Source organism: Macaca thibetana, chromosome 15 (genome assembly GCF_024542745.1).
Source record: "Macaca thibetana thibetana isolate TM-01 chromosome 15, ASM2454274v1, whole genome shotgun sequence".
NCBI classification, from domain to species: domain Eukaryota; kingdom Metazoa; phylum Chordata; class Mammalia; order Primates; family Cercopithecidae; genus Macaca; species Macaca thibetana.
This window is the reverse complement of record NC_065592.1, coordinates 63338293-63362141: the sequence shown is the minus strand read 5'-3', so window position 1 is coordinate 63362141 and position 23849 is coordinate 63338293. Positions and strand designations below refer to the sequence as shown.

Sequence of the window (23849 nt, the reverse complement as noted above, 5' to 3'; positions counted from 1 at the left end):
AATGGGGAGCCGAGCAAGAAGACACGAGGCAGATGAGAACAAAGGTAGCCTTTATTGGGCTTGCGGGCGAGGTTCACTGGTCCTCTAGGGGGAGGGCTGAGGAAGTCACGCTCGGGGCGTGTATTGGGGGGCCTTTTATAGGGTGAGGTAGGCGGGGTTTGTAGGTTTCAGTTTTCCTGAGTTAGGTTTTGATTTCTGGGGAATGAGGTGTCCAGGAGCTTGCGCAGAGTTGGGGTTCTTTGGCGGGCGTGGGCTTTTTTCGTGTGCTGAGAGTCTTAGCACGACTCTTAGCAGGAAGTGAAGGGCGGGAAGTCCTAATGAAGGGCCTGCGGGAAGACCTAACAAAGGGCCTGCCATGCTGGGTGATACCGCCATGTTGGGTCTAGATTCCTGCCTAACAATAATAAGCAAATTAATGTAAGCAAATTGATATAATAAGCAAATTGCAATGGGAACAGGAGAAGGGAAAAGAGATATATATATTTACACTTATAAGACTGGAGAATTCATCACCAGACTGGGAAGCAACAGCCTGGGCTCCAGAGTCAGACACCACACTCACCAGACCATGATGTCTTTAGGAGGCCTGAAATTCCTATCATGACTTGGGTTATGAGTTCCCCTAGAACTCACCAGTTCTGATGAAGGAAGCAGTGGGAGCAGCCAGCTGGCTGAACTAGTAGTGGTCTTCTGAGCTATTCAGGAGGAGGCCAGATGGATTTGTCACTTGTATACCAACTCTTGGTCAGTAGCAAATGGTCTTACTACTTGGTTGCCCCAATGGCAACAAAACTAATGGTTAATCGGGAGTAAACAGGTTTGGGGAAAACAATACTGGGAAGATATCTGAATCCTGCTGTATACTACCATTATCACTGCTTTCACATGTTGATGCTCATGGATCTTTGCTTTTTCTTGACAGACATCTTCCTTTAGCTCAGAGGAGGCAGACAGATCAACAGGCCAAAATTTCCACTGTAACTGCAAACTTGAATGCAGATGAATGGATTACAACATGTTCAAGCCTTGCAGTGAGAGGCATTATAATGTGTGATGGTATAATTAATGAGAATAATCTGTCTGCTAGTAATATGTACATGGATCATCATGTCTGAGGCTGACAATGAGTTCATCAACTTAGTAGCCACCACTGCAGCAGAAGCCAAGTGCAGTCAGTGCTGGGTATGCCTTGAGTTGCCAGAGGCTGCCGGGAATGGGCTACCTTGGAGAATTGTCCCTGCTAACATTTTTGAATGGATATGCTGATACCAATGGGGGTGGGATAATAACACTTGTAATCCACCATGGACTTTTATTTAACTAAACCAAACAGTCTGTTTTTGCCCAAGCACTAAGTAAACACAGCACCTTTGTTACTTAAATTACACATTACAGCAATAAGCTACATGTAGAAAAAGCTCTTAATGATAGTATCACTGGACTTACGTTATCAGATGAATTTGCTCAGTATACTGTTGTGTTGCAAAATCGAATGACATTAAATATGCTTACCACAACCCAAGGAGGGGTTTGTGCCTTACTGCATTCTGAATGTTACGTGATATCCCTAACAATTCTCACAATATTACTCTCTTTGCAAAGCCATGGTAGGTGTGGTTTTTATTAATTGTGCTTTTAATTCTCCTGTGCTTATCCTGTATCTGTAATCTATATCAACTATGCCTTCCCCATGTATCTGTAAGGGTATTTTCCTACAATTGATTATCAAATTGAGGCTGAATGTGGAGGTAAAGTTAAATATTAAATTTGAACTCAATTGAACATGGACACAAACAGTGGTCACTAAGTCCCAGAATGGGTTGTGTGAGCCCCTTTAGGCGTTCATCCAGTGTTGTTTCGGATGAAACAACTATTTCATGATGAAATCTCTATTTCAATCTATTCCTATATGTTAGTTATGAAATAGATGAAATCTCTATTTCAATCTATTCCTATATGTTAGTTACTGAAAAACAATATACAGTAATAAAAACAAGTTGACCTTTTGTATTCCTCGAGCCCAGTTGCAAAGGGTCCTTGTGACTGGGCCTCATACCGAACAGCTTATTACAAAAAGAGCTAGGGTCCCAGACTGTGCCGAAGCCTCGTGAGACCTCTCCTTGTCTGTGCACTCATGAGTGGTGGACTGGGGAGCCCAGGCTGTTGCTTCCCAGTCTGGTGCTGAATCCTGCATAGTCTGGTGAGTGCAGTGTCTGACTCTGGAGCCCAGGCTGTTGCTTCCTAGTCTGATGGTGAATCCTCCATAGTCTGGTGAGTATAAATGTATGTATCTATTTTCCCTTCTCCTGTTTCCACTGCAGTTTGCTTATTATATCAATTTGCTTATTATATTAATTTGCTTATTATATCATTTGCTTGTTATGTGTGCATTGCCATTTATATGGGATAAAGCTTGTTTACCCTTAAAGGTATTGTGTGTGTGCCTTTTCTTCTTCCCTCACGCATTTCCCGCACAGAACACCCCTTGCCAGGGGAGTGAACCGTTTTGTCTCACTGGGGTTGCAGGCGCCACTGGGGAATGAAAAAACTCCTGCAGCTAGCTCGGTGTCTGCCCAAACAGCTGCTCAGTTTTGTGCTTGAGACCCAGGTCCCTGGTGTTGTAGGCATAGGAGGGAATCTTCTGTTGTGCGGATTGCAAAAACTGTGGGAAAATTGTAGTACCTGGGCCCAGTAGCACAGTCCCTTGTGGCTTCCCTTGGCTGGGGGAGGGAGGTCCCCCAGCTCCTTGCCCCTCCCGGGTGAAGCCGTACCCCACCCTGCTTCTGCTCACTCTCCGTGCTTTGTATCTACTGCCTAACCAGTCCCAATGAGATGAACTGGGTCTCTCAGTTGGAAATGCAGAAATTGCCCACCTTCTTCTCTGGTCTTGCTGGGAGCTGCAGACCAGATCTGTTCCTATTTGGCTATCTTGGTCCTTCCCTTGTATGTTGACTTTGTATCATGCAACTTTACTGAATTTATCAGTTCTAATAATTTTCTTGTGGAGTCTTTAGGTTTTCCCAAATATAAGATGATACTTTCTCCAAACAAGGATGATTTGACCTCTTTCTTTCCAGTTTGGATGCGCTCTATTTCTTTCTCTTGTCTGATTGCTCTAGCTAGGACTTCCAATACTGTGTTGAATAACAGTGGTGAAAGTGGGCATCCTTGTCATGTTCCAGATCTTAGAGGAAAGACTTACAGTTTTTCCACGTTCAATATTAATACTAGCTTTTGGTTTGTCATTTATAGTTTTTATTTTGTTGAGGTGTGTTTCTTTTATACCCAGTTTTTTGAGGGTTTTTATCCTGAAACAATGTTCAATTTTATGAAATGCTTTTTCTCCATCAGTTGAAATGATCATGTGGTTTTTGTGCTTTATTCTGTTGATATGATATATCCCATTGACTAATTTGCGTATGTTGAACTATCCTTGCTTCCCCAGGATAAATCCCACTGGGTCATGATGAATGACCTTTTTCATGTGTTGTTGAATTTGGTTTGGTAGTATTTTGTTGAGGATTTTTGCATCAGTGTTCATCAGGGATATTGGCCAGTGGTTTCCTTATTTGATGTGTCTTTGTCTGGTTTTGGTATCAGGGTAAGACTAGCCTTGTTGAATGAATTTGGAAGTATTCCCTCCTTCTCTGTTTTTCAAAATACTTTAAATATGATTGGTATTAGTTCTTTAAATGTTTGGTAGAATTCAGCATTGAAGCCATTGGGTCCCAGGCTCATGTGCTGCAAGACATTTTTTGTTATGGCTTCGATCTCACTACTTACTATTGGTCTGTTCAGGTTTTGGATTTCTTTATGATTCAATTTTGGTAGGTTGTATGTGTCAAGGAATTCATCTATTCTAGATTTTCCAATTTATTGGCATATAGTTGCTCATAGTGGCTGCTAATAATCCTTTGAATTTCTGTAGTATTGGTTGTAAGTAATGTCTCCTTTTTCACCTTTGATTTTATTTATTTGTGTCATCTCTCTTTTCTTGTTAATTAGTCTGGCTACAGATTTGTCGATTTTATATATCTTTTCAAAAACCATCTTTTTCTTGCGTTGTTCTTTTTTTGTTTCAGTTTCACTAATTTATGCTCTGTTTTTTATTATTTCTCTTCTAATTTTGTGTTTTGTTTGTCCTTTTCTAGTTCTTTAAGATCAATGGTTAGGTTATTTATTTGAAGTTTTCCTACTTTTTTGATGTAGGTGCTTATAACTATAAACTTTCCTGTTAGTACTACTTTTGCTGTAGGTTTATTATGTTGTGTTTACATTATTATTTATTTCAAGAAAATTTTCAGTTTCCTTAATTTCTTCTTTGTCATTCAAGAGCATATTGTTTAATTTTCATGTGTTTTTAGAGATTCCAAAATTCCTCCTGTTACTGATTTCTAGCTTCATTCCATTGTAGTCAGAGAAGATAGTTGATATAATTTCAATCTGTTTGAATTTTTAAAACTTTTTTATTGAGTCACGTATGGTCTATTCTTGATAATGATCCATGTGCTGAGGAGAAGAAAAGAATGTGTATTCTGGACTAGTTGGATGAAATCTTCTCTAACTACCTATTAGATCTATTCATTCTGTAGTGCAGATGAAGTCCAATGTTTCTTTGTTGATTTTCTGTCTAGATGATTCTGTCTAATGCTGGAAGTGCGATGTTGAAGCGTCCAGCTATTCTTGTATTGGGGTCTTGTTTTTTAGCTCTAATAATATTTTATCTATATGTTTGGGTTCTCCAGTGTTGGGTACATATATAATTGTTATAGCCTCTCGCCAGATTGACCCCTTTCTCGTTGTATAATGAGCTTCTTTGTCTCTTTTTATAGTTTTTGTCTTGAAATCTGTTTTGTGTGAGTATAGCTACTCCTACTCATTTGAGAGATTCTTGAGCTATAACTATAATTCATCCATGACATCTATAAGAATGTGGTTCACCGAAGTTTAGGATGAGATTGAGGTATCTGCATTTTAAAACATATTCATAGGCAATTTTGATATTCACCTTAGGCAAAATACTGTGATTTTACAGAAGATAATCTAAATTTGAAAAGTAAATATTTTTCCATCTTTATGGATGGAGAAACCCAAGATCCAATATTTAACAGTTTTAAAGATTACTAGAGAAAATTTGTACATCTTTCATTGTAACTTGCTTAATACTTAACTCTAACATTTGGAAAGAAGTTATTTTTAATAATTAGTGGTTAAGAACACAAGCTATTGAGTCAGGCAACTGGATTTGTAATCCTGGCTTGCTTGTTCTGTGACGTGGGAAAAAATACTCACTCTTCTATGCCTTAGTGTTCTTTTTTATAAGATATAAATAAGTATAGAGTTGTTTTGAGTTAATGAATACCAAGATTATAATGTCTAGCACATAGTAAGTGCATTATTATCATTCCTATCTCATGTTACAGTTTGTTTCTTTTTTGGTTTGTTTTGTAGTCTTGTGAAAAATCAATTTGTAACTTCTATATAATAGTCTTCTAAGAGTAACTCTCAGTATTCTTCTTTAATATTATATCATATTTGCAGTTTACTAATCCTAAAAATAATGTGTAATATACTTGTATCTAAAAACTCAAATCCAGAAATACATCAAAATTTCAAATGAGGCCGGGCGCGGTGGCTCAAGCCTGTAATCCCAGCACTTTGGGAGGCCAAGATGGGTGGATCACGAGGTCAGGAGATCGAGACCATCCTGGCTAACACGGTGAAACCCCGTCTCTACTAAGAAATACAAAAAAATAGCCGGGCGAGGTGGCGGGCGCCTGTAGTCCCAGCTACTCGGGAGGCTGAGGCCGGAGAATGGCGTGAACCTGGGAGGCGGAGTTTGCAGTGAGCTGAGATCCGGCCACTGCACTCCAGCCTGGGCTACAGAGCGAGACTCCGTCTCAAAAAAAAAAAAAAAAAAAAAAAAAATTTCAAATGAAAGATATTCATGGCTTACCAATGATAATATTTTTTGTTTTTCAAATGTACATATTTCAAATGAAGCATATGCATAAATTCCTTTGTCTTTCTATTTGTGTTTACTTCGAAACACTACATCTTTGTATAAATTTTGAAGACATGGTTTGCTTTCTTTTTAATATTCTGTACTTTTTTGTAGACTTCTTAATACTTTTTTCTTGTGCTCACTTTCCTATTTTCAGTTCTTCTCCTCCTCCTTGTGTCTGGTAATGAAAATTCAATTGTAGGGGGCGGAGCAAGATGGCCGAATAGGAACAGCTCCAGTCTCCAACTCCCAGCGCGAGCGACACAGAAGACCGGTGATTTCTGCATTTTCAACTGAGGTACTGGGTTCATCTCACTGGGGAGTGCCGGACGATCGGTGCTGGTCAGCTGCTGCAGCCCGACCAGCGAGAGCTGAAGCAGGGCGAGGCATCGCCTCACCTGGGAAGCGCAAGGGGGAAGGGAATCCCTTTTCCTAGCCAGGGGAACTGAGACACACAACACCTGGAAAATCGGGTAACTCCCACCCCAATACTGCGCTTTAAGCAAACAGGCACACCAGGAGATCATATCCCACACCTGGCCGGGAGGGTCCCACGCCCATGGAGCCTCCCTCATTGCTAGCACAGCAGTCTGCGATATCGCAGCAAGGCAGCAACAAGGCTGGGGGAAGGACGCCCGCCATTGCTGAGGCTTAAGTAGGTAAACAAAGCTGCTGGGAAGCTCGAACTGGGTGGAGCTCACAGCAGCTCAAGGAAACCTGCCTGTCTCTGTAGACTCCACCTCTGGGGACAGGGCACAGTAAAAATAACAAAAACAGCCGAAACCTCTGCAGACGCAAACGACTCTGTCTGACAGCTTTGAAGAGAGCAGTGGATCTCCCAACACGGAGGTTGAGATCTGAGAAGGGACAGACTCCCTGCTCAAGTGGGTCCTTGACCCCTGAGTAGCCTAACTGGGAGACATCCCCCACTAGGGGCAGTCTGACACCCCACACCTCACAGGGTGGAGTACACCCCTGAGAGGAAGCTTCCAAAGCAAGAATCAGACAGGTACACTCGCTGTTCAGAAATATTCTATCTTCTGCAGCCTCTGCTTCTGATATCCAGGCAAACAGGGTCTGGAGTGGACCTCAAGCAATCTCCAACAGACCTACAGCTGAGGGTCCTGACTGTTAGAAGGAAAACTATCAAACAGGAAGGACACCTACACCAAAACCCCATCAGTACATCACCATCATCAAAGACCAGAGGCAGATAAAACCACAAAGATGGGAAAAAAGCAGGGCAGAAAAGCTGGAAATTCAAAAAATAAGAGCGCATCTCCCCCGGCAAAGGAGCGCAGCTCATCGCCAGCAACGGATCAAAGCTGGACGGAGAGTGACTTTGACGAGATGAGAGAAGAAGGCTTCAGTCCATCAAACTTCTCAGAGCTAAAGGAGGAATTAGGTACCCAGCGCAAAGAAACTAAAAATCTTGAAAAAAAAAAGTGGAAGAATTGATGGCTAGAGTAATTAATGCAGAGAAGGTCATAAACGAAATGAAAGAGATGAAAACCATGACACGAGAAATACGTGACAAATGCACAAGCTTCAGTAACCGACTCGATCAACTGGAAGAAAGAGTAACAGCGATTGAGGATCAAATGAATGAAATGAAGCGAGAAGAGAAACCAAAAGAAAAAAGAAGAAAAAGAAATGAACAAAGCCTGCAAGAAGTATGGGATTATGTAAAAAGACCAAATCTATGTCTGATTGGGGTGCCTGAAAGTGAGGGGGAAGATGGAACCAAGTTGGAAAACACTCTTCAGGATATCATCCAGGAGAACTTCCCCAACCTAGTAGGGCAGGCCAACATTCAAATCCAGGAAATACAGAGAACGCCACAAAGATACTCCTCGAGAAGAGCAACTCCAAGACACATAATTGCCAGATTCACCAAAGTTGAAATGAAGGAAAAAATCTTAAGGGCAGCCAGAGAGAAAGGTCGGGTTACCCACAAAGGGAAGCCCATCAGACTAACAGCAGATCTCTCAGCAGAAACTCTACAAGCCAGAAGAGAGTGGGGGCCAATATTCAACATTCTTAAAGAAAAGAATTTTCAACCCAGAATTTCATATCCAGCCAAACTAAGTTTCATAAGTGAAGGAGAAATAAAATCCTTTACAGATAAGCAAATGCTTAGAGATTTTGTCACCACTAGGCCTGCCTTACAAGAGACCCTGAAGGAAGCACTAAACATGGAAAGGAACAACTGGTACCAGCCATTGCAAAAACATGCCAAAATGTAAAGACCATCGAGGCTAGGAAGAAACTGCATCAACTAACGAGCAAAATAACCAGTTAATATCATAATGGCAGGATCAAGTTCACACATAACAATATTAACCTTAAATGTAAATGGACTAAATGCTCCAATTAAAAGACATAGACTGGCAAACTGGATAAAGAGTCAAGACCCATCAGTCTGCTGTATTCAGGAGACCCAAATCACACGCAGAGACATACATAGGCTCAAAATAAAGGGATGGAGGAAGATTTACCAAGCAAATGGAGAACAAAAAAAAGCAGGGGTTGCAATACTAGTCTCTGATAAAACAGACTTTAAACCATCAAAGATCAAAAGAGACAAAGAAGGCCATTACATAATGGTAAAGGGATCAATTCAACAGGAAGAGCTAACTATCCTAAATATATATGCAACCATTACAGGAGCACCCAGATTCATGAAGCAAGTACTTAGAGACTTATGAAGAGACTTAGGCTCCCATACAATAATAATGGGAGACTTTAACACCCCACTGCCAACATTAAACAGATCAACGAGACAGAAAGTTAACAAGGATATCCAGGAATCGAACTCATCTCTGCACCAAGCAGACCTAATAGACATCTACAGAACTTTTCACCCCAAATCAACAGAATATACATTCTTCTCAGCACCACATCACACTTATTCCAAAATTGACCACACAGTTGGAAATAAAGCACTCATCAGCAAATGTGAAACAACAGAAATTATAACAAACTGTCTCTTAGACCACGGTGCAATCAAACTAGAACTTAGGATTAAGAAACTCAATCAAAACCGCTCAACTACATGGAAACTGAACAACTTGTTCCTGAATGACTACTGGGTACATAATGAAATGAAGGCAGGAATAAAGATGTTCTTTGAAACCAATGAGAACAAAGACACAACATACCAGAATCTCTGGGACACATTTAAAGCAGTGTGTAGAGGGAAAATTATAGCACTAAATGTCCACAAGAGAAAGGAGGAAAGATCTAAATTTGACACCCTAATATCACAATTAAAAGAACCAGAGAAGCAAGAACAAACACATTCAAAAGCTAGCAGAAGGCAAGAAATAACTAAGATCAGAGCAGAACTGAAGGAGATAGAGACACAAAAAACCCTCCAAAAAATCAATGAATCCAGGAGTTGGTTTTTTGAAAAGATCAACAAAATTGACAGACCACTAGCAAGACTAATAAAGAAGAAAAGAGAGAAGAATCAAATCGACGCAATTAAAAATGATAAAGGGGATATCACCACCGACCCCACAGAAATACAAACTACCATCAGAGAATACTATAAACACCTCTACGCAAACAAACAAGAAAATCTAGAAGAAATGGATAATTTCCTGGACACTTACACTCTCCCAAGACTAAACCAGGAAGAAGTTGAATCCCTGAATAGACCAATATCAGGCTCTGAAATTGAGGCAATAATTAATAGCCTACCAACCAAACAAAGTCCAGGACCAGATGGATTCACAGCTGTATTCTACCAGAGGTACAAGGAGGAGTTGATACCATTCCTTCTGAAACTATTCCAATCAATAGAACAAGAGGGAATCCTCCCTAACTCATTTTACGAGGCCAACATCATCCTCATACCAAAGCCTGGCAGAGACACAACAAAAAAAGAGAATTTTAGACCAATATCCCTGATGAACATCGATGCAAAAATCCTCAATAAAATACTGGCAAACCGGATTCAGCAACACATCAAAAAGCTTATCCACCATGATCAAGTGGGCGTCATCCCTGGGATGCAAGGCTGGTTCAACATTCGCAAATCAATAAACATAATCCAGCATATAAACAGAACCAAAGACAAGAACCACATGATTATCTCAATAGATGCAGAAAAGGCTTTTGACAAAATTCAACAGCCCTTCATGCTAAAAACGCTCAATAAATTCGGTATTGATGGAACGTACCTCAAAATAATAAGAGCTATTTATGACAAACCCACAGCCAATATCATACTGAATGGGCAAAAACTGGAAAAATTCCCTTTGAAAACTGGCACAAGACAGGGATGCCCTCTCTCACCACTCCTATTCAACATAGTGTTGGAAGTTCTGGCTAGGGCATTAGGCAAGAGAAAGAAATCAAGGGTATTCAGTTAGGAAAAGAAGAAGTCAAATTGTCCCTCTTTGCAGATGACATGATTGTATATTTAGAAAACCCCATTGTCTCAGCCCAAAATCTCCTTAAGCTGATAAGCAACTTCAGCAAAGTCTCAGGATACAAAATCAATGTGCAAAAATCACAAGCATTCTTATACACCAGTAACAGACAAACAGAGAGCCAAATCAGGAATGAACTTCCATTCACAATTGCTTCAAAGAGAATAAAATACCTAGGAATCCAACTTACAAGGGATGTAAAGGACCTCTTCAAGGACAACTACAAACCACTGCTCAGTGAAATAAAAGAGGACACAAACAAATGGAAGAACATACCATGCTCATGGATAGGAAGAATCAATATCGTGAAAATGGCCATACTGCCCAAGGTAATTTATAGATTCAATGCCATCCCCATCAAGCTACCAATGAGTTTCTTCACAGAATTGGAAAAAACTGCTTTAAAGTTCATATGGAACCAAAAAAGAGCCCGCATCTCCAAGACAATCCTAAGTCAAAAGAACAAAGCTGGAGGCATCACGCTACCTGACTTCAAACTATACTACAAGGCTACAGTAACCAAAACAGCATGGTACTGGTACCAAAACAGAGATATAGACCAATGGAACAGAACAGAGTCCTCAGAAATAATACCACACATCTACAGCCATCTGATCTTTGACAAACCTGAGAGAAACAAGAAATGGGGAAAGGATTCCCTATTTAATAAATGGTGCTGGGAAAATTGGCTAGCCATAAGTAGAAAGCTGAAACTGGATCCTTTCCTTACTCCTTATACGAAAATTAATTCAAGATGGATTAGAGACTTAAATGTTAGACCTAATACCATAAAAATCCTAGAGGAAAACCTGGGTAGTACCATTCAGGACATAGGCATGGGAAATGACTTCATGTCTAAAACACCAAAAGCAACGGCAGCAAAAGCCAAAATTGAGAAATGGGATCTCGTTAAACTAAAGAGCTTCTGCACAGCAAAAGAAACTACCATCAGAGTGAACAGGCAACCTACAGAATGGGAGAAAATTTTTGCAATCTACTCATCTGACAAAGGGCTAATATCCAGAACCTACAAAGAACTCAAACAAATTTACAAGAAAAAAACAAACAACCCCATCAAAAAGTGGGCAAAGGATATGAACAGACATTTCTCAAAAGAAGACATTCATACAGCCAACAGACACATGAAAAAATGCTCATCATCACTGGCCATCAGAGAAATGCAAATCAAAACCACAATGAGATATCATCTCACACCAGTTAGAATGGCGATCATTAAAAAGTCAGGAAACAACAGGTGCTGGAGAGGATGTGGAGAAATAGGAACACTTTTACACTGTTGGTGGGATTGTAAACTAGTTCAACCATTATGGAAAACAGTATGGCGATTCCTCAAGGATCTAGAACTAGATGTACCATATGACCCAGCCATCCCATTACTGGGTATATATACCCAAAGGATTATAAATTATGCTGCTATAAAGACACATGCACACGTATGTTTATTGCAGCACTATTCACAATAGCAAAGACTTGGAATCAACCCAAATGTCCATCAGTGACAGATTGGATTAAGAAAATGTGGCACATATACACCATGGAATACTATGCAGCCATCAAAAAGGATGAGTTTGTGTCCTTTGTAGGGACATGGATGCAGCTGGAAACCATCATTCTTAGCAAACTATCACAAGAACAGAAAACCAAACACCGCATGTTCTCACTCATAGGTTGGAACTGAACAATGAGATCACTTGGACTTGGGAAGGGGAACATCACACACCGGGGCCTATCATGGGGAGGGGGGAGCGGGGAGGGATTGCATTGGGAGTTATACCTGATGTAAATGACGAGTTGATGGGTGCTGACGAGTTGATGGGTGCAGCACACCAACATGGCACAAGTATACATATGTAACAAACCTGCACGTTATGCACATGTACCCTAGAACTTAAAGTATAATAATAATAAATAAATTAAAAAAAAAAAAGAAAACTCAATTGTAGAAAATTAGAATGGTAAAAGGGAATAAAGACAAGATGATTTTTAGATTTTATTGACATGTTTTTATTGGCGTGTTTATTAAGATTTTATTGATATGTTTATCAAGGATATATGTGTTATATCCTTGATATACTGTGTTCAAAGATTTAATTTCATAGTAAATGAGAGATTATCTTATTTTTTTTTTCTGTTTTTAGAGTTAAAGTTTACATGTTTGATAAGGAGACTGTTTCTATAAGGTTATGTTATATTCTCTCACCACTGGGACCACCTCCCTCCTGCTCCTTTCCACTCCAAAGCACATGGGTTACACAGCTGCTATAGGGTTGTACACTGTCCCATGTGTATTAAGCCAACACAGCCTACAAAGGGGTTGCACTTTGGAGCATGGTAGTAGCGTGGCTGTTTGGAGACCCCAGAAGTGTAGCTGCCAGAATTATGCCATCTGGTAGCAATGCTGCCATGCAGTTCCACCCAGGGCATAAATATATTTTTGCTGAGCAGTTTTCCTGTTGCAACAGCCATGAATGCCTAGGCAGGGATGTGGATGGATGGTCATGGGAACTAAATGAAAGGTGTTTAATTGGAACCACTCTAATGTTCAAGGTGATAGTACTTGCAATAAAGCGTGAAGAAACATTCAAACTTTTACAATAGATGCTGGGAGCTTAACCAAATAGTCTTTTAACTTTTTAAAATATTTTAAAATTAAATAATTTTGAGATTATAGTAAGGAATAATTACTTAAAAAAATTAATTTTTATACACGTGGCAGAAGGTGGTACAGAAACATAGCTTTTGTTTTTAAGGTAAAATAATTATGATCACCTTTATTTGTTGAGAGTTTATTTCTGTTATCTTAAAAATTCCCAGAACATTGAATATAACTCAACATTCCATGGAGAAGAAAGTATTATGCAGCTTGCATGTGTGCATATCTGCATATCGGAGCACGAAATATTGACATGATAATTGTAGTCAAGCCTGAGTGAACAGTGGCCTGTGGGAATTCAGCTGGTGTTGTACCAACTGGATGGCTGCTCAGGACACAGTTTGAAATGCAAGGTGCAAGTTAGCACTTTATTCAGCACAGGCAGGCATCATTTAAAAATCCTTGGGGGCAACCCTGGTGATGTGCAGATGTTAAAACAGTCTGTTCCGAAGTGCTGATATTTTCCAACACTGGAAGAAACTTCTAGATTCTGGGTGAAAAATATTTGCACAATTATAAAAGGCATAAAATACACAATCTTTTCCAACTCTTTTATGTTGTTTTACATAGTAAATATTGAATATATGCAGAAATATCTGGACAAGTAGTTAAAAGAGACAAAATATAAGAAAATCAGGAAATAGTCACTTAATTTCTAACTATAAAACAGAAAAAGGTTTTGTTTTGAGTTTCAGCTTTGTATATTTAGAAATGGCGTTGAATGAGTGTCTGATTATGTATAGAGTATCTCATCTTATTTAGTAATATATTTAATATAAACAGATGTGTTCTATTGAATTGTTGCTTCTTTGTTTAAAGAGTTCATCCGTACTCCATAATTTACAGATTCAGACTCACATCTTAGCCTGATGATCTTCTGCACTGTAGTCTGATTGAATAAGAAAAAAAATGTCAATCATTTGTCATTTGCCGACTTCTCTAGCACAAGTTTTGGCTTTCAAATATAATTTTAAACATGTATTTTATACTGGAAATTAAAATACTTCTAAATTCTGGATTATACAATAAAAACTCAGTTTTCTATAAAAGCAAAGTAGTTATATTAACTATACTTGAGCCTTTAAAACATTTTATATCAAAGTTTTTATATGAATTAGGATCTGTTGAATTATTTTTATTTCACAAATTAAAGTTTTCTTTTTTTAAATAGTTGCTTTTACTGTGGAGTAAAATGTGTTTGTACAATATTTTTGCAACCTCTTTTTCAAGTTTTATTATTGGTATATTGTTTATAGATGCCATTGCAATAATTCACTATGCATATTCATAATAAGAAAATACTTATAAAATAGTTCATGAATAAATGGATAAATAATTTGATGATGGCATAACTTTGATTTCTCTAAACTTCTATTATTAAGGCTTACTGTTTTAGAATGTTAATGTTTACTAGAAATTGGGAATTGTTTAAATTGCAAGCCATTGATAGGTATAAAATCTGCATTTTAATAGATTATCTACTCAAATGAAAGAAAATGTTAGTCCAATAAATAGCTTTATTTTGTGCATTATTTATATCTGTAAATAAAAAAACCAACTTCAGTAAGTTTTGCCTTTTTATTTTGTTTATAAATTCAGACCAATATCACTACCTCATTTTAGTTAAATGTTTTTTTAGACTCTAATATTTCATTTTGACATCTCATTAAAAGTGGGCTCAAACCCAGAAAATATGATCCTGTTGTAGTGTATAATATATGGCATGGTCTATAACATAATAAAATTTTGTTTCTTAATGATTTAAAATAATTTCTCAGATTTTTGAGTTTAGAAAAATGGCAGAAAGTTAGCGTGGTAATTCGTGTGGCTAAGTACAGCATTGTTAAATGTTTAATTGGGAAGTACTCTTGGGAAAAATGATTGGTGCTTAAAACTTGTACAGATTTGACAGCCTCTCTTCACTTCATTTTTCATCCTAAAGAAGTCTGCAGATATTCTTCGCTCACATCATTATTGCACATCAGTGGTTCTAATTAGCTAAACAGGAGTTTGTCTCAGTCATTGATCATCATCAGCTTCTGGCAGTGTCTTTTTTTTTTTTTAAGGAACCTTTTTTTTTAATGTCTTGTAAGTACATAGAAGTACACGTATTAATTGAATTGACCAGATTGGTTGGTGACATAAACTTGAAACAATATTTAAAAATCTTATTTTTTCAAGTAGAAAATATTGTATTCCTGTTACAGGCCATTTTATCTTGGGAGCATTTTCCTGTTATGAAAATGTTAGACATCTCTTACCACCAGGAGGAGCTGCTAGACAAATTGCCATATTTTGAGTTGTGATTATCTTTCAATTTCAAAAGTATAACATATTAGTCAATTTTGAAGGTTTTTAGTTATATAGCATTCAGGTATATTTTTTGAAGTTTTTATTTTATATGACACTTTATGACCCATTTTTCAATATTATGTCATTCAGATTAATCTATTGAGAAGTGTGTTATTGTTATTTTGGTGGCTCTCACACTTTAGTGTGCATCAGAATTGCTTGGGATATTGTGTCTTAGTCAGTTCTGGCTGCTGAAACAGAATCCTGGGTGGCTTAAATAACAAACATTTATCCTCATGGTTCCAGGGGCTGGGAAGTACAAAATTAAAGTGCCAGCCAATGTGGTTTCTGGTGAGGGCTCTTTGCAGATGGCTGCCTTTTTGTTGTATCCTCAATGACAGAGAGAGATCCTCTCTCTAGTGTTCCCTCTCATTAAGGTGCTACTCCCATTCATGAAGGAGTAATCCTCATGACCCTAAGTGCCTTTCACAGGCCCTACCTCCAAATACTGTCACATTGGTTATTAGGGCCTCAGTATATGAATTTTGAGGAGACACAAACCTTCAGTCCACAGCACCTTGTTAAACACAGATTGCTGGGCCCCCACTCTTAGAGTTATTGATTCAATGCATCTGGATTGGACTGAAGAACATGCATTTCTAACCTAGGTGATGATGATGCCAGTGCTCTGGCAACCTAACCACTAGACTGTGAGTATGTGTACATACTGTGTCATAGGAGATAATTAGCCTAGTATCAAGCTCATTTGGAAACTGTATTAATGCTTTTGTTTGGATTTGGTGGCACATAATCTAGTATTATCCATATCTCATTTAAAAGGACCACCAGAATTTATTTGGATACTAGTGGGGATCTTAAGCTTATTATAGAAGAGGGGATTATAAAGACTAACCGCACAGTTTTTTTTTAAACATTTAAGTTTAGGGGTACATGTGCAGGTTTGTAATATAGTTAAATGTTTTTTAGGTAAACTTTAAAGGTAAACTTGTGTCATGGGAGTTTGTTTTACAAATTATCTTATCACCCAGATATTAAGCCTAGTACCCATTAGTTATTTTTCCTGATCTTCTACCTTTTCCCACCCTCCACTCTCTGATAGGACCCATTGTGTGTTGTTCCGCTCTGTGTGGCCATGTGTTCTCATCATTTAGCTCCCTCTTATAGGCAAGAACATGTTGCACATGCAGTATCTGGTTTTCTCTACCTGCATTAGTTTTCTGAGGGTAATTACCCTCAGCTTCATCCGTGTCCCTGCAAAGGACATGAACTTGTTCTTTTTTATGGCTTTGTAGTATTCCATGGTGTATATGTACCACATTTTCTTTATCCAGTCCATCATTGATGGCCATTTATGTTGATTCCATGTCTTTGCTATTGTAAATAGTGCTGCAGTGAATATATGGGTGCATATATCTTTATATGGAATGATTTATATTCCTTTGTAACCCTATAAATTAAACTAATTCCTGGACAGTTAAAAATAGATTCATGGTATATCCAGAAAAGAACTTACAGAGGAAGTATCTGACTGTAGTTAATGCTTTGACTTTCATGATCTAGGTCATCTTTGTCCCTGGGTAAACCCTATCATGCCCTACCTTTTGGGATCTGCTTATTTTCCTCCTAATGTATATACTTCTAATAGATTTAGTATTCTTTTGCAGTACTTCTGATTTTATAATGGGAAGTTAAACATTCAAGTGGTAATTTGAGATAATATATTAGTGACAAATTATAGGTAAAGTGCATATATTTTTAACATAAAATAGTTGTCTAAATTAATAAAAACACTAAAATATAAAATGGCAGATACATTGACAGGCAATGCCAAAACATAAAATAAAAAGGGGCAGAAGTTCATCAATTTCTGAAAGTATAGTATATTTTATTATTAATATAAGAAACAAAAGAAGGCCTAGTTGTACACAGTGGATTGCAATTATGTATTAAATGTGCTATTAATGTATGGTAAGTAGAAAACAGAATAATCAAGATAAAGTACAAATGGTAAAAGTAAATCATCATGATATACGTGTTTGCAAAATTTCCAATGTGGTTTATTCCAGTTGTCCACCCTTTGTGTGCCTACATCCAAAAGGCTAAACTTGTCTTGAGAAAGACCCTGAACCATGATGACAATGATCTTGTATAAATTTATGACCACTAATTTTAAGTGGTCCTCAGTACTGCCTGGTCATCATCCTATTTTTTCCTGGCCCACTTACTATCTCAGCATCCCATAATGTTTTGTTTCCTCTCTTATCAACTTCCAACACTTCTTTTCCCATTCTTACTTTTAGCTGTTGGATACCTTTGCTTTCATATACCATTGAGAAAGTGGAAACTCTTAGAAGGGAGCTTGTTATTCCTTCCATAACTGTATCTACCAACATATCTGAATCTGTTCTCATATTCTCTCTTTTTATTTCTTTGGAAGAACTGTTTATATTTACCGAAGGCCAAACAAACCATATGTACGCTTCAAGCCTCAGAGGTGTTGGACTGCAGTTCTCTTTTCTCTCCTGCATCATCAGTGTCTCTCACTGCCCTGGATCGTTCCTGTCAGCATACACACAGGCTGTCTTCTTTCCCATGTTAAAAAACAAAAACACAAAACTCTTGTGATCTCATATTTCCCTTGAACTATTTTGCCATTTCTCTGCTCCTTTCTGTGCAAAATTCCCCTGAAGAGTACTTTTCAGTATTTCTATGTTTTTCTTTCTCACTTGAACTCACCCTAATTAGGCTTCGTAATCACCATCCTCCTAAAATAGTTCTCATCAAGATATCACTACTGACCTTAATTGATATGGTTAGGCTCTGTGTCCCCACCCAAATCTCATCTTCAGTTGTAGTCCCATAATTCCCAATGTGTTATGGAAAGGACCTAGTGGGTGACAATTTGAACCATGGGGGTGGTTTCCCCCATACTGTTCTCGTGGTAGTGAATATAATGGTATATGAAAGCAAGGCCTTGAGATCTGATGGTTTTATCAGGGGTTTCTGCTTTTGCATCTTCCTCATTTTCTCTTGGCGCTCCATGTGTAAGAAGTACCTTTCACCTTCCGCCATGATTCTGAGGCCTCCCCAGCCATGTCGAACTGTAAGTCCAGTTAAATCTCTTCTTCTTCCCAGTCTCGGATATGTCTTTATCAGCAGTGAAAACAGACCAATACGTTAATATTGCTAAATCCAGCAGTCATTCCTCAGTCTTTACCTTCTTTAGTGTGTTGGCAGCATTTGATGTACTTGATCATTTCTTTCTACTAAATTCTGTTCACTTAGCTCTTTCTCTTGATTCTCCCCTTAAATTACTGGCTTATCCTTCTTAGTATCATGTGATGTTTTTTCCTTATTTTACTAATCTATAAATGTTGAAATGCTCCAGGACTCAATCCTCGTACTTCTTTATGCAAAATCACTGCCTAGGCGAACCTGTCTATGGTCTTAAAAATACCATAAGTAGTCTGCCTTATCCATGGGGGATATATTCCAAGCCTCCCAGTGGATACCTGAAACCATGGATAGCACTGAATCCTATGTACACTATGTTTTATCCTACACAGTAATAGACAGGTAGTGTTTATAGCATGGATACTTCCGACAAAGAGATGATTCACGTCCTACGTGAGTTGGGAGTTGCATGGTGCAAGTTTTTTCATGTATTTAGAATAGCACTGCAATTTAACGCTTATGGATTGTTTATTTCTTGAACTTCTGATTTAATATTTTTGGATCACAGTTGACTGCTGGTAACTGAAGCCATGGAAAGTGAAACTGAGGGTAAGGGGGAACTACTGTATTTGGATGACTCCTAAAGTTGTATCTCCAGCCTTAACTTTTTTACTGATTCCAGACTTTTTAATCCAACTGCCTACTTCTCTTGGATGTTGATTAGGCATCTCAAACTTAGTATGTCCACATTTGAAATCCTTGTGTCCACCAAACTTCTTCTCTGTGTCTCAGATAATGTCTACTCCATTCTTCCAGTTGTGTAGGCAAAAGCTTTGGAGACATTCCTGACTTTTCTATCAAGAAATCCTGTTAGCTTTATCTTTAAAATGTCCAAAATTTAATCACTTCCCAATACCACTGCATCTGCCTATCTTGTACAATTCACCTTTCTTTTTTACCTGGCTGTTTCATGTGCTTTCTCACTTGTCTTTTTGCTTTCTCCCTTCACCCTTAATGTCTGTCCTCAACCCACCAGCCACTGATACTTTTAGAATGTTACATGTTATTTTTCTGCTCATTGCTTTCCCATTTCACTTCAGATCCAAATTTCACAGGGCCTAGAAGGCCATATATTATTGTATCCCCAGTGATTTCTCTGTTCTTAGCTACCATTTCCTTATCCACTTTACTATAAATGTATGTACTTCTGTGCTGTTCTTTGAATATACCAATTGCCCTTGCTCTTGTGTCTTTGCTCTTGCTACTAGTTCCGTGACTTGACTTGGAAAACTCTTCCCTGGGGTCTTCATGACTCTTCCTTCCTTCCTTTAGATCTCTCCTCAAATATAATATTACCTTTAAGGAGAGTTATTTGTTAACTGTCCTATGTAAAATAACAACCTTTGTTTCTCTCCCGACTTCTCTAGGACTGGGCATTCCTTTCTTTGTTACCCTAATTTATTGTCCTTATTATACTGATAGCAATTTGACATAGTATGTATTATTTATCTTCATTATCTATGTACTAAAATGTTAATTCCATGAAGGAAGCAACTTGGTTTATTTTGTTTCCTCCAATATCTCTAGTCCCTAGTCCAAAGGCTATCATGTAATAAATGCGCAGTAAATACTTGAATGAATGATAGATTAATGTGTTAGATGTGGCTTTCTTTTATGTATTCTGCTAGGTATTCCTTCAATCTGAGAACTTTATTTAATTCTAAAATATTCTCAGCAGTTACCTCCTGAAATACTGCTTTATTTTTCATCCCATAGTTATTACTTGTGGAATGTTTTAGGCATATGTTAGAGTTTCCCAAAGAAACTTATGTCTCAACTGTGTTTTCATGTTTTTAATCTCACTATTTTCCTGTGTAGTGTTCTGGATGAATCCCTTATTACTATCCCTCATTTCACTAATCTCTTTTTGTGTCTAGTTTTGAGCTTAGTCCATTTAGTTGTTTTTTACTTCAGTGATTATAATTTTTTATCTTCAAGATTTTAATCGCTTCTTTACATCTACCTGATCGTGTTTCAGCTCTCATCTTTACTTTTAACATTAGTTATTCTCTTGTCTTTATGGACCTTTAACTTACTTATTTTAGTCTTTTTCATTGTAGTTGATTATTTTTATTTTTACTAGAGGATTGCATCTTTTGACTTGAACTTAGTATGTCAGTGTATATGGGTTCATGTATTTTGAATTTTTTTGTTTGGGGTCATATCTGAAGAGGGAAGGTTGCTGTTATTGTTACTGTTTACTTCCTCCTCTTTCTCCACCACCAGGTGCTTATCTAATGCCTATCTTTTTTTCTAGAAATTTTATAGTTGCCTTTAAATTGTCAATCTCACCCAAGTCTCTTTCCTGAAATAGGTTTTATAGAGGTTTTGCTATACCTAGCCTCAGCTGCAGGGTGTTCTGGCTCAAGTCTTGAATGGGGAGCTACGTCTATAAACTTTTGCCTTTCTAGACTCTAATATAAGCCTTGGTTCTAGGCAAGGATGGGTGGAAGCTTTTTTCCAGCTTCACTTCATGAGTTAGCATTCCAGTCCCACACAATGAGCCTGGTTGTGCTTCTGCATACTGGGTAAGGCACTCTTATTCCCTATTAACTCCAGAAGTCAAGCTCCTTTCCACCTCAGCCTGCATCTGAATCTGGGGGACAGCAAACAGTAGCTTCATCCCCATTTATAGTTTTCTATTTTTGTTTAATTTGTGATTCTCAGAGATACAAATTTGTCTGTTTAATTTTTTATGTTTTTCTATGAATACCCTATATTTTATTTGTGGCCTTTTCAAAAAATGTAAGTCAGTGTCCAATAAATTTCCCCTTATTTATGGTATAAATTGACTGGTGTCAGCCTGATTATACAGTCTCTTCAGACCTTTGTTCCTTCCTTTCCCTTTTCCTCCTTTTCCTTTGTAAAGCTGTATTTGTTTAAAAGCTATATTTGTTTTAGAATATAGTCATTCTTTACAAGTATTGTGATTTTCTGTTTCCCAGAGAACTATGCTTTGAGTGTACAACTACCATTTAGTTTAGTTAATAGTAGTCTCAGAGACTAGAAATGTATAGGAAGGTGTCAGAAATAAAAAAATTCTAGTTATAGGATATCAACTATAAGTAAATCTCTGTCAATCTCTCTTTTGAGACTCTTACTTAAAAAATGGTAAATTTTATCCTTAATATAATTGTGTATGTGAAAGCTTAAATTAATAAGAACATGTTTACTTAATTTTAATTATTTTCAAAGCAATGACATTATGGTAATTGCAATCAAGGTTAAACCATATTTTGTGTAATTTTTATCATATATCTAAATCTGGAAATGAAACTGTTCTTTTAGTATGAAGTTGTCTTAGTTTTCAGCAGTTGTGAGTTGCTGTCACTTGCCATATGGTTTCTGATTAATTCTGAAAGAGCTGTCAACTCAAGATAATTTAATTTTCTATATTTTAAAGTGATGTTAATATTTGGGATATGAAAATTTAAAGTATTAGCTACCAATTATGACTAATAAACTCTATATATTTTTGTATCTAGAGAAAAACAGAAATCTGAAGGTAAAGACAGAAAAGTTCTAGAAATTCTGCAAGTCAAGGATGCCAAAATACAAGAATTTGAACAGGTTGGTGTTATAATAAAAATATTTAAAATCACTATACTTGTTTTGGGTAGTAGATCATTAAAATTATTTTTGTTTTGCAATAGTGTTTATTGAGAATATTAGGGTCCTTATTATGTTAAAGCATTAGTATTTTGAAGTCACTAGTAAGATTATTCTTCATTATTAATACTTTGCTTGTACCCTTTTGTTTTCTGAATTAATAGGCTGTAACTTTTTATATAATGTTACAGTTTTATAATAGTATCTAGCTGTTGTTATTTGTTTTGTTGAATTTTGCCATTATTAGCAGTTATCATTTACTTCTGAAGCTTGTAAATTTTCAGATGACTTTATTTGTAGAAAAGATAAAAATTGAGATCGTATTATTTACACTTAAAACTTGTATTTTTGTATTAATACTATATTAGGCTATCCTTCCACTGTTATAAGTAAATACCTGAGACTGGGTAATTAATAAGAAAGAGGTTTCATTGGCTTATGGTTCTGCAGACAGTACAGGACGCACAGGAACATCTGCTTCTTGGGAGGCCTCAAGGAGCTTTACTCATGTCAGAAGGCAAAGCATGTGACACTTCTCATGGTTATAGCAGGAGCAAGAGAGAGAGAGAGACAGGGCATGGTGAGGGAGGCGCCACACACTTTTAAACAAGAGCTCGTGAAAACTCACTCGCTATGCAAAATCAGCACCAAGCCATGAGGGATTTACCCTCATGGCCCAAATACCTCTCATCAGCCCCCACTTTCAGCTTTGGGGATTACAATTCAATGTGAGATTTGGGCAGGGACAAATATTCACACTATATCAAGTACAGTCCTATCTTTTATGTATAATCAGTACATTATACAATTACATATGTTTATATTTATATGTAATATGTAAAATTATGTGTGATTGTATAATCAGTATGTAATCACTCAGAAGTGTATGTGGTCATGCTTTCTGGAGCAATTTTCAAGATATAAACATCTCAAAAAAGAAGTGAAAGAAATTTATTTTAAGAGTGGCTAATATCATTATATAATATTTAAATTCATTTTGTACTCAAGCTCATTATGGAGCAAATAAACTATAGTTTTTCTTGGGAGGTACCTTTTTGGCAACTATGCTCTTTTGACTTTTGAATTTATTTTCCTTTCTAACCAATTAAAGGTTCATGAGAACTTTGATCTAGGATCAGTTGTTGTTATAAAGTTGTTTCATGAAAAAAGTAAAAGTTCCATTCCCTACATTTCTGTCAGTTCTTTCTAAAAAGGAATATTGATTCCAATATAACATACAAATCTGAAATTTATACCTTTTCCACAGTTGAGTTTTTCCTATAGAAAATGTCATAATTGGTACTATAATGATAAAATGTTAAGAATAACATTTTAGTAAATTTGTTCTGGAAAGAAACAGTTGTGTTTACCACCCAAGTATCAAACAATATTAAAATATACTCTAAAATAGGTAAATGTTGTCATGTGCCTGGTGTATTCATTGGATTAGGCTAAGCTGCTTAACAAGTACAGCCTTATGACCCAGACATGGTAAACATCATTTGTATTCATATTTTACTGGAAAAAAATTTGGCTACCCCAAGATTCAGGTGATTTGAGAAAATGTAGATACAAG

General features: G+C 37.2%; 2 protein-coding genes across 6 annotated transcripts in view; both read left to right on the top strand.

Moving 5' to 3' along the window:
• The window catches only part of SH3GL2 (SH3 domain containing GRB2 like 2, endophilin A1), a 796347-nt gene that overhangs the window by 195661 nt on the left and 576837 nt on the right, over positions 1-23849 (top strand). The gene's annotated exons all lie outside the window — the stretch shown is intronic.
• The window catches only part of CNTLN (centlein), a 373184-nt gene that overhangs the window by 75720 nt on the left and 273615 nt on the right, over positions 1-23849 (top strand). For all 5 annotated transcript variants that reach the window (XM_050761625.1, XM_050761628.1, XM_050761624.1 and 2 more), the window contains exon 3: positions 22150-22234. In XM_050761625.1, coding sequence (XP_050617582.1) covers positions 22150-22234 — 85 coding nt within the window. The remainder of the gene's footprint in view (positions 1-22149; positions 22235-23849) is intronic.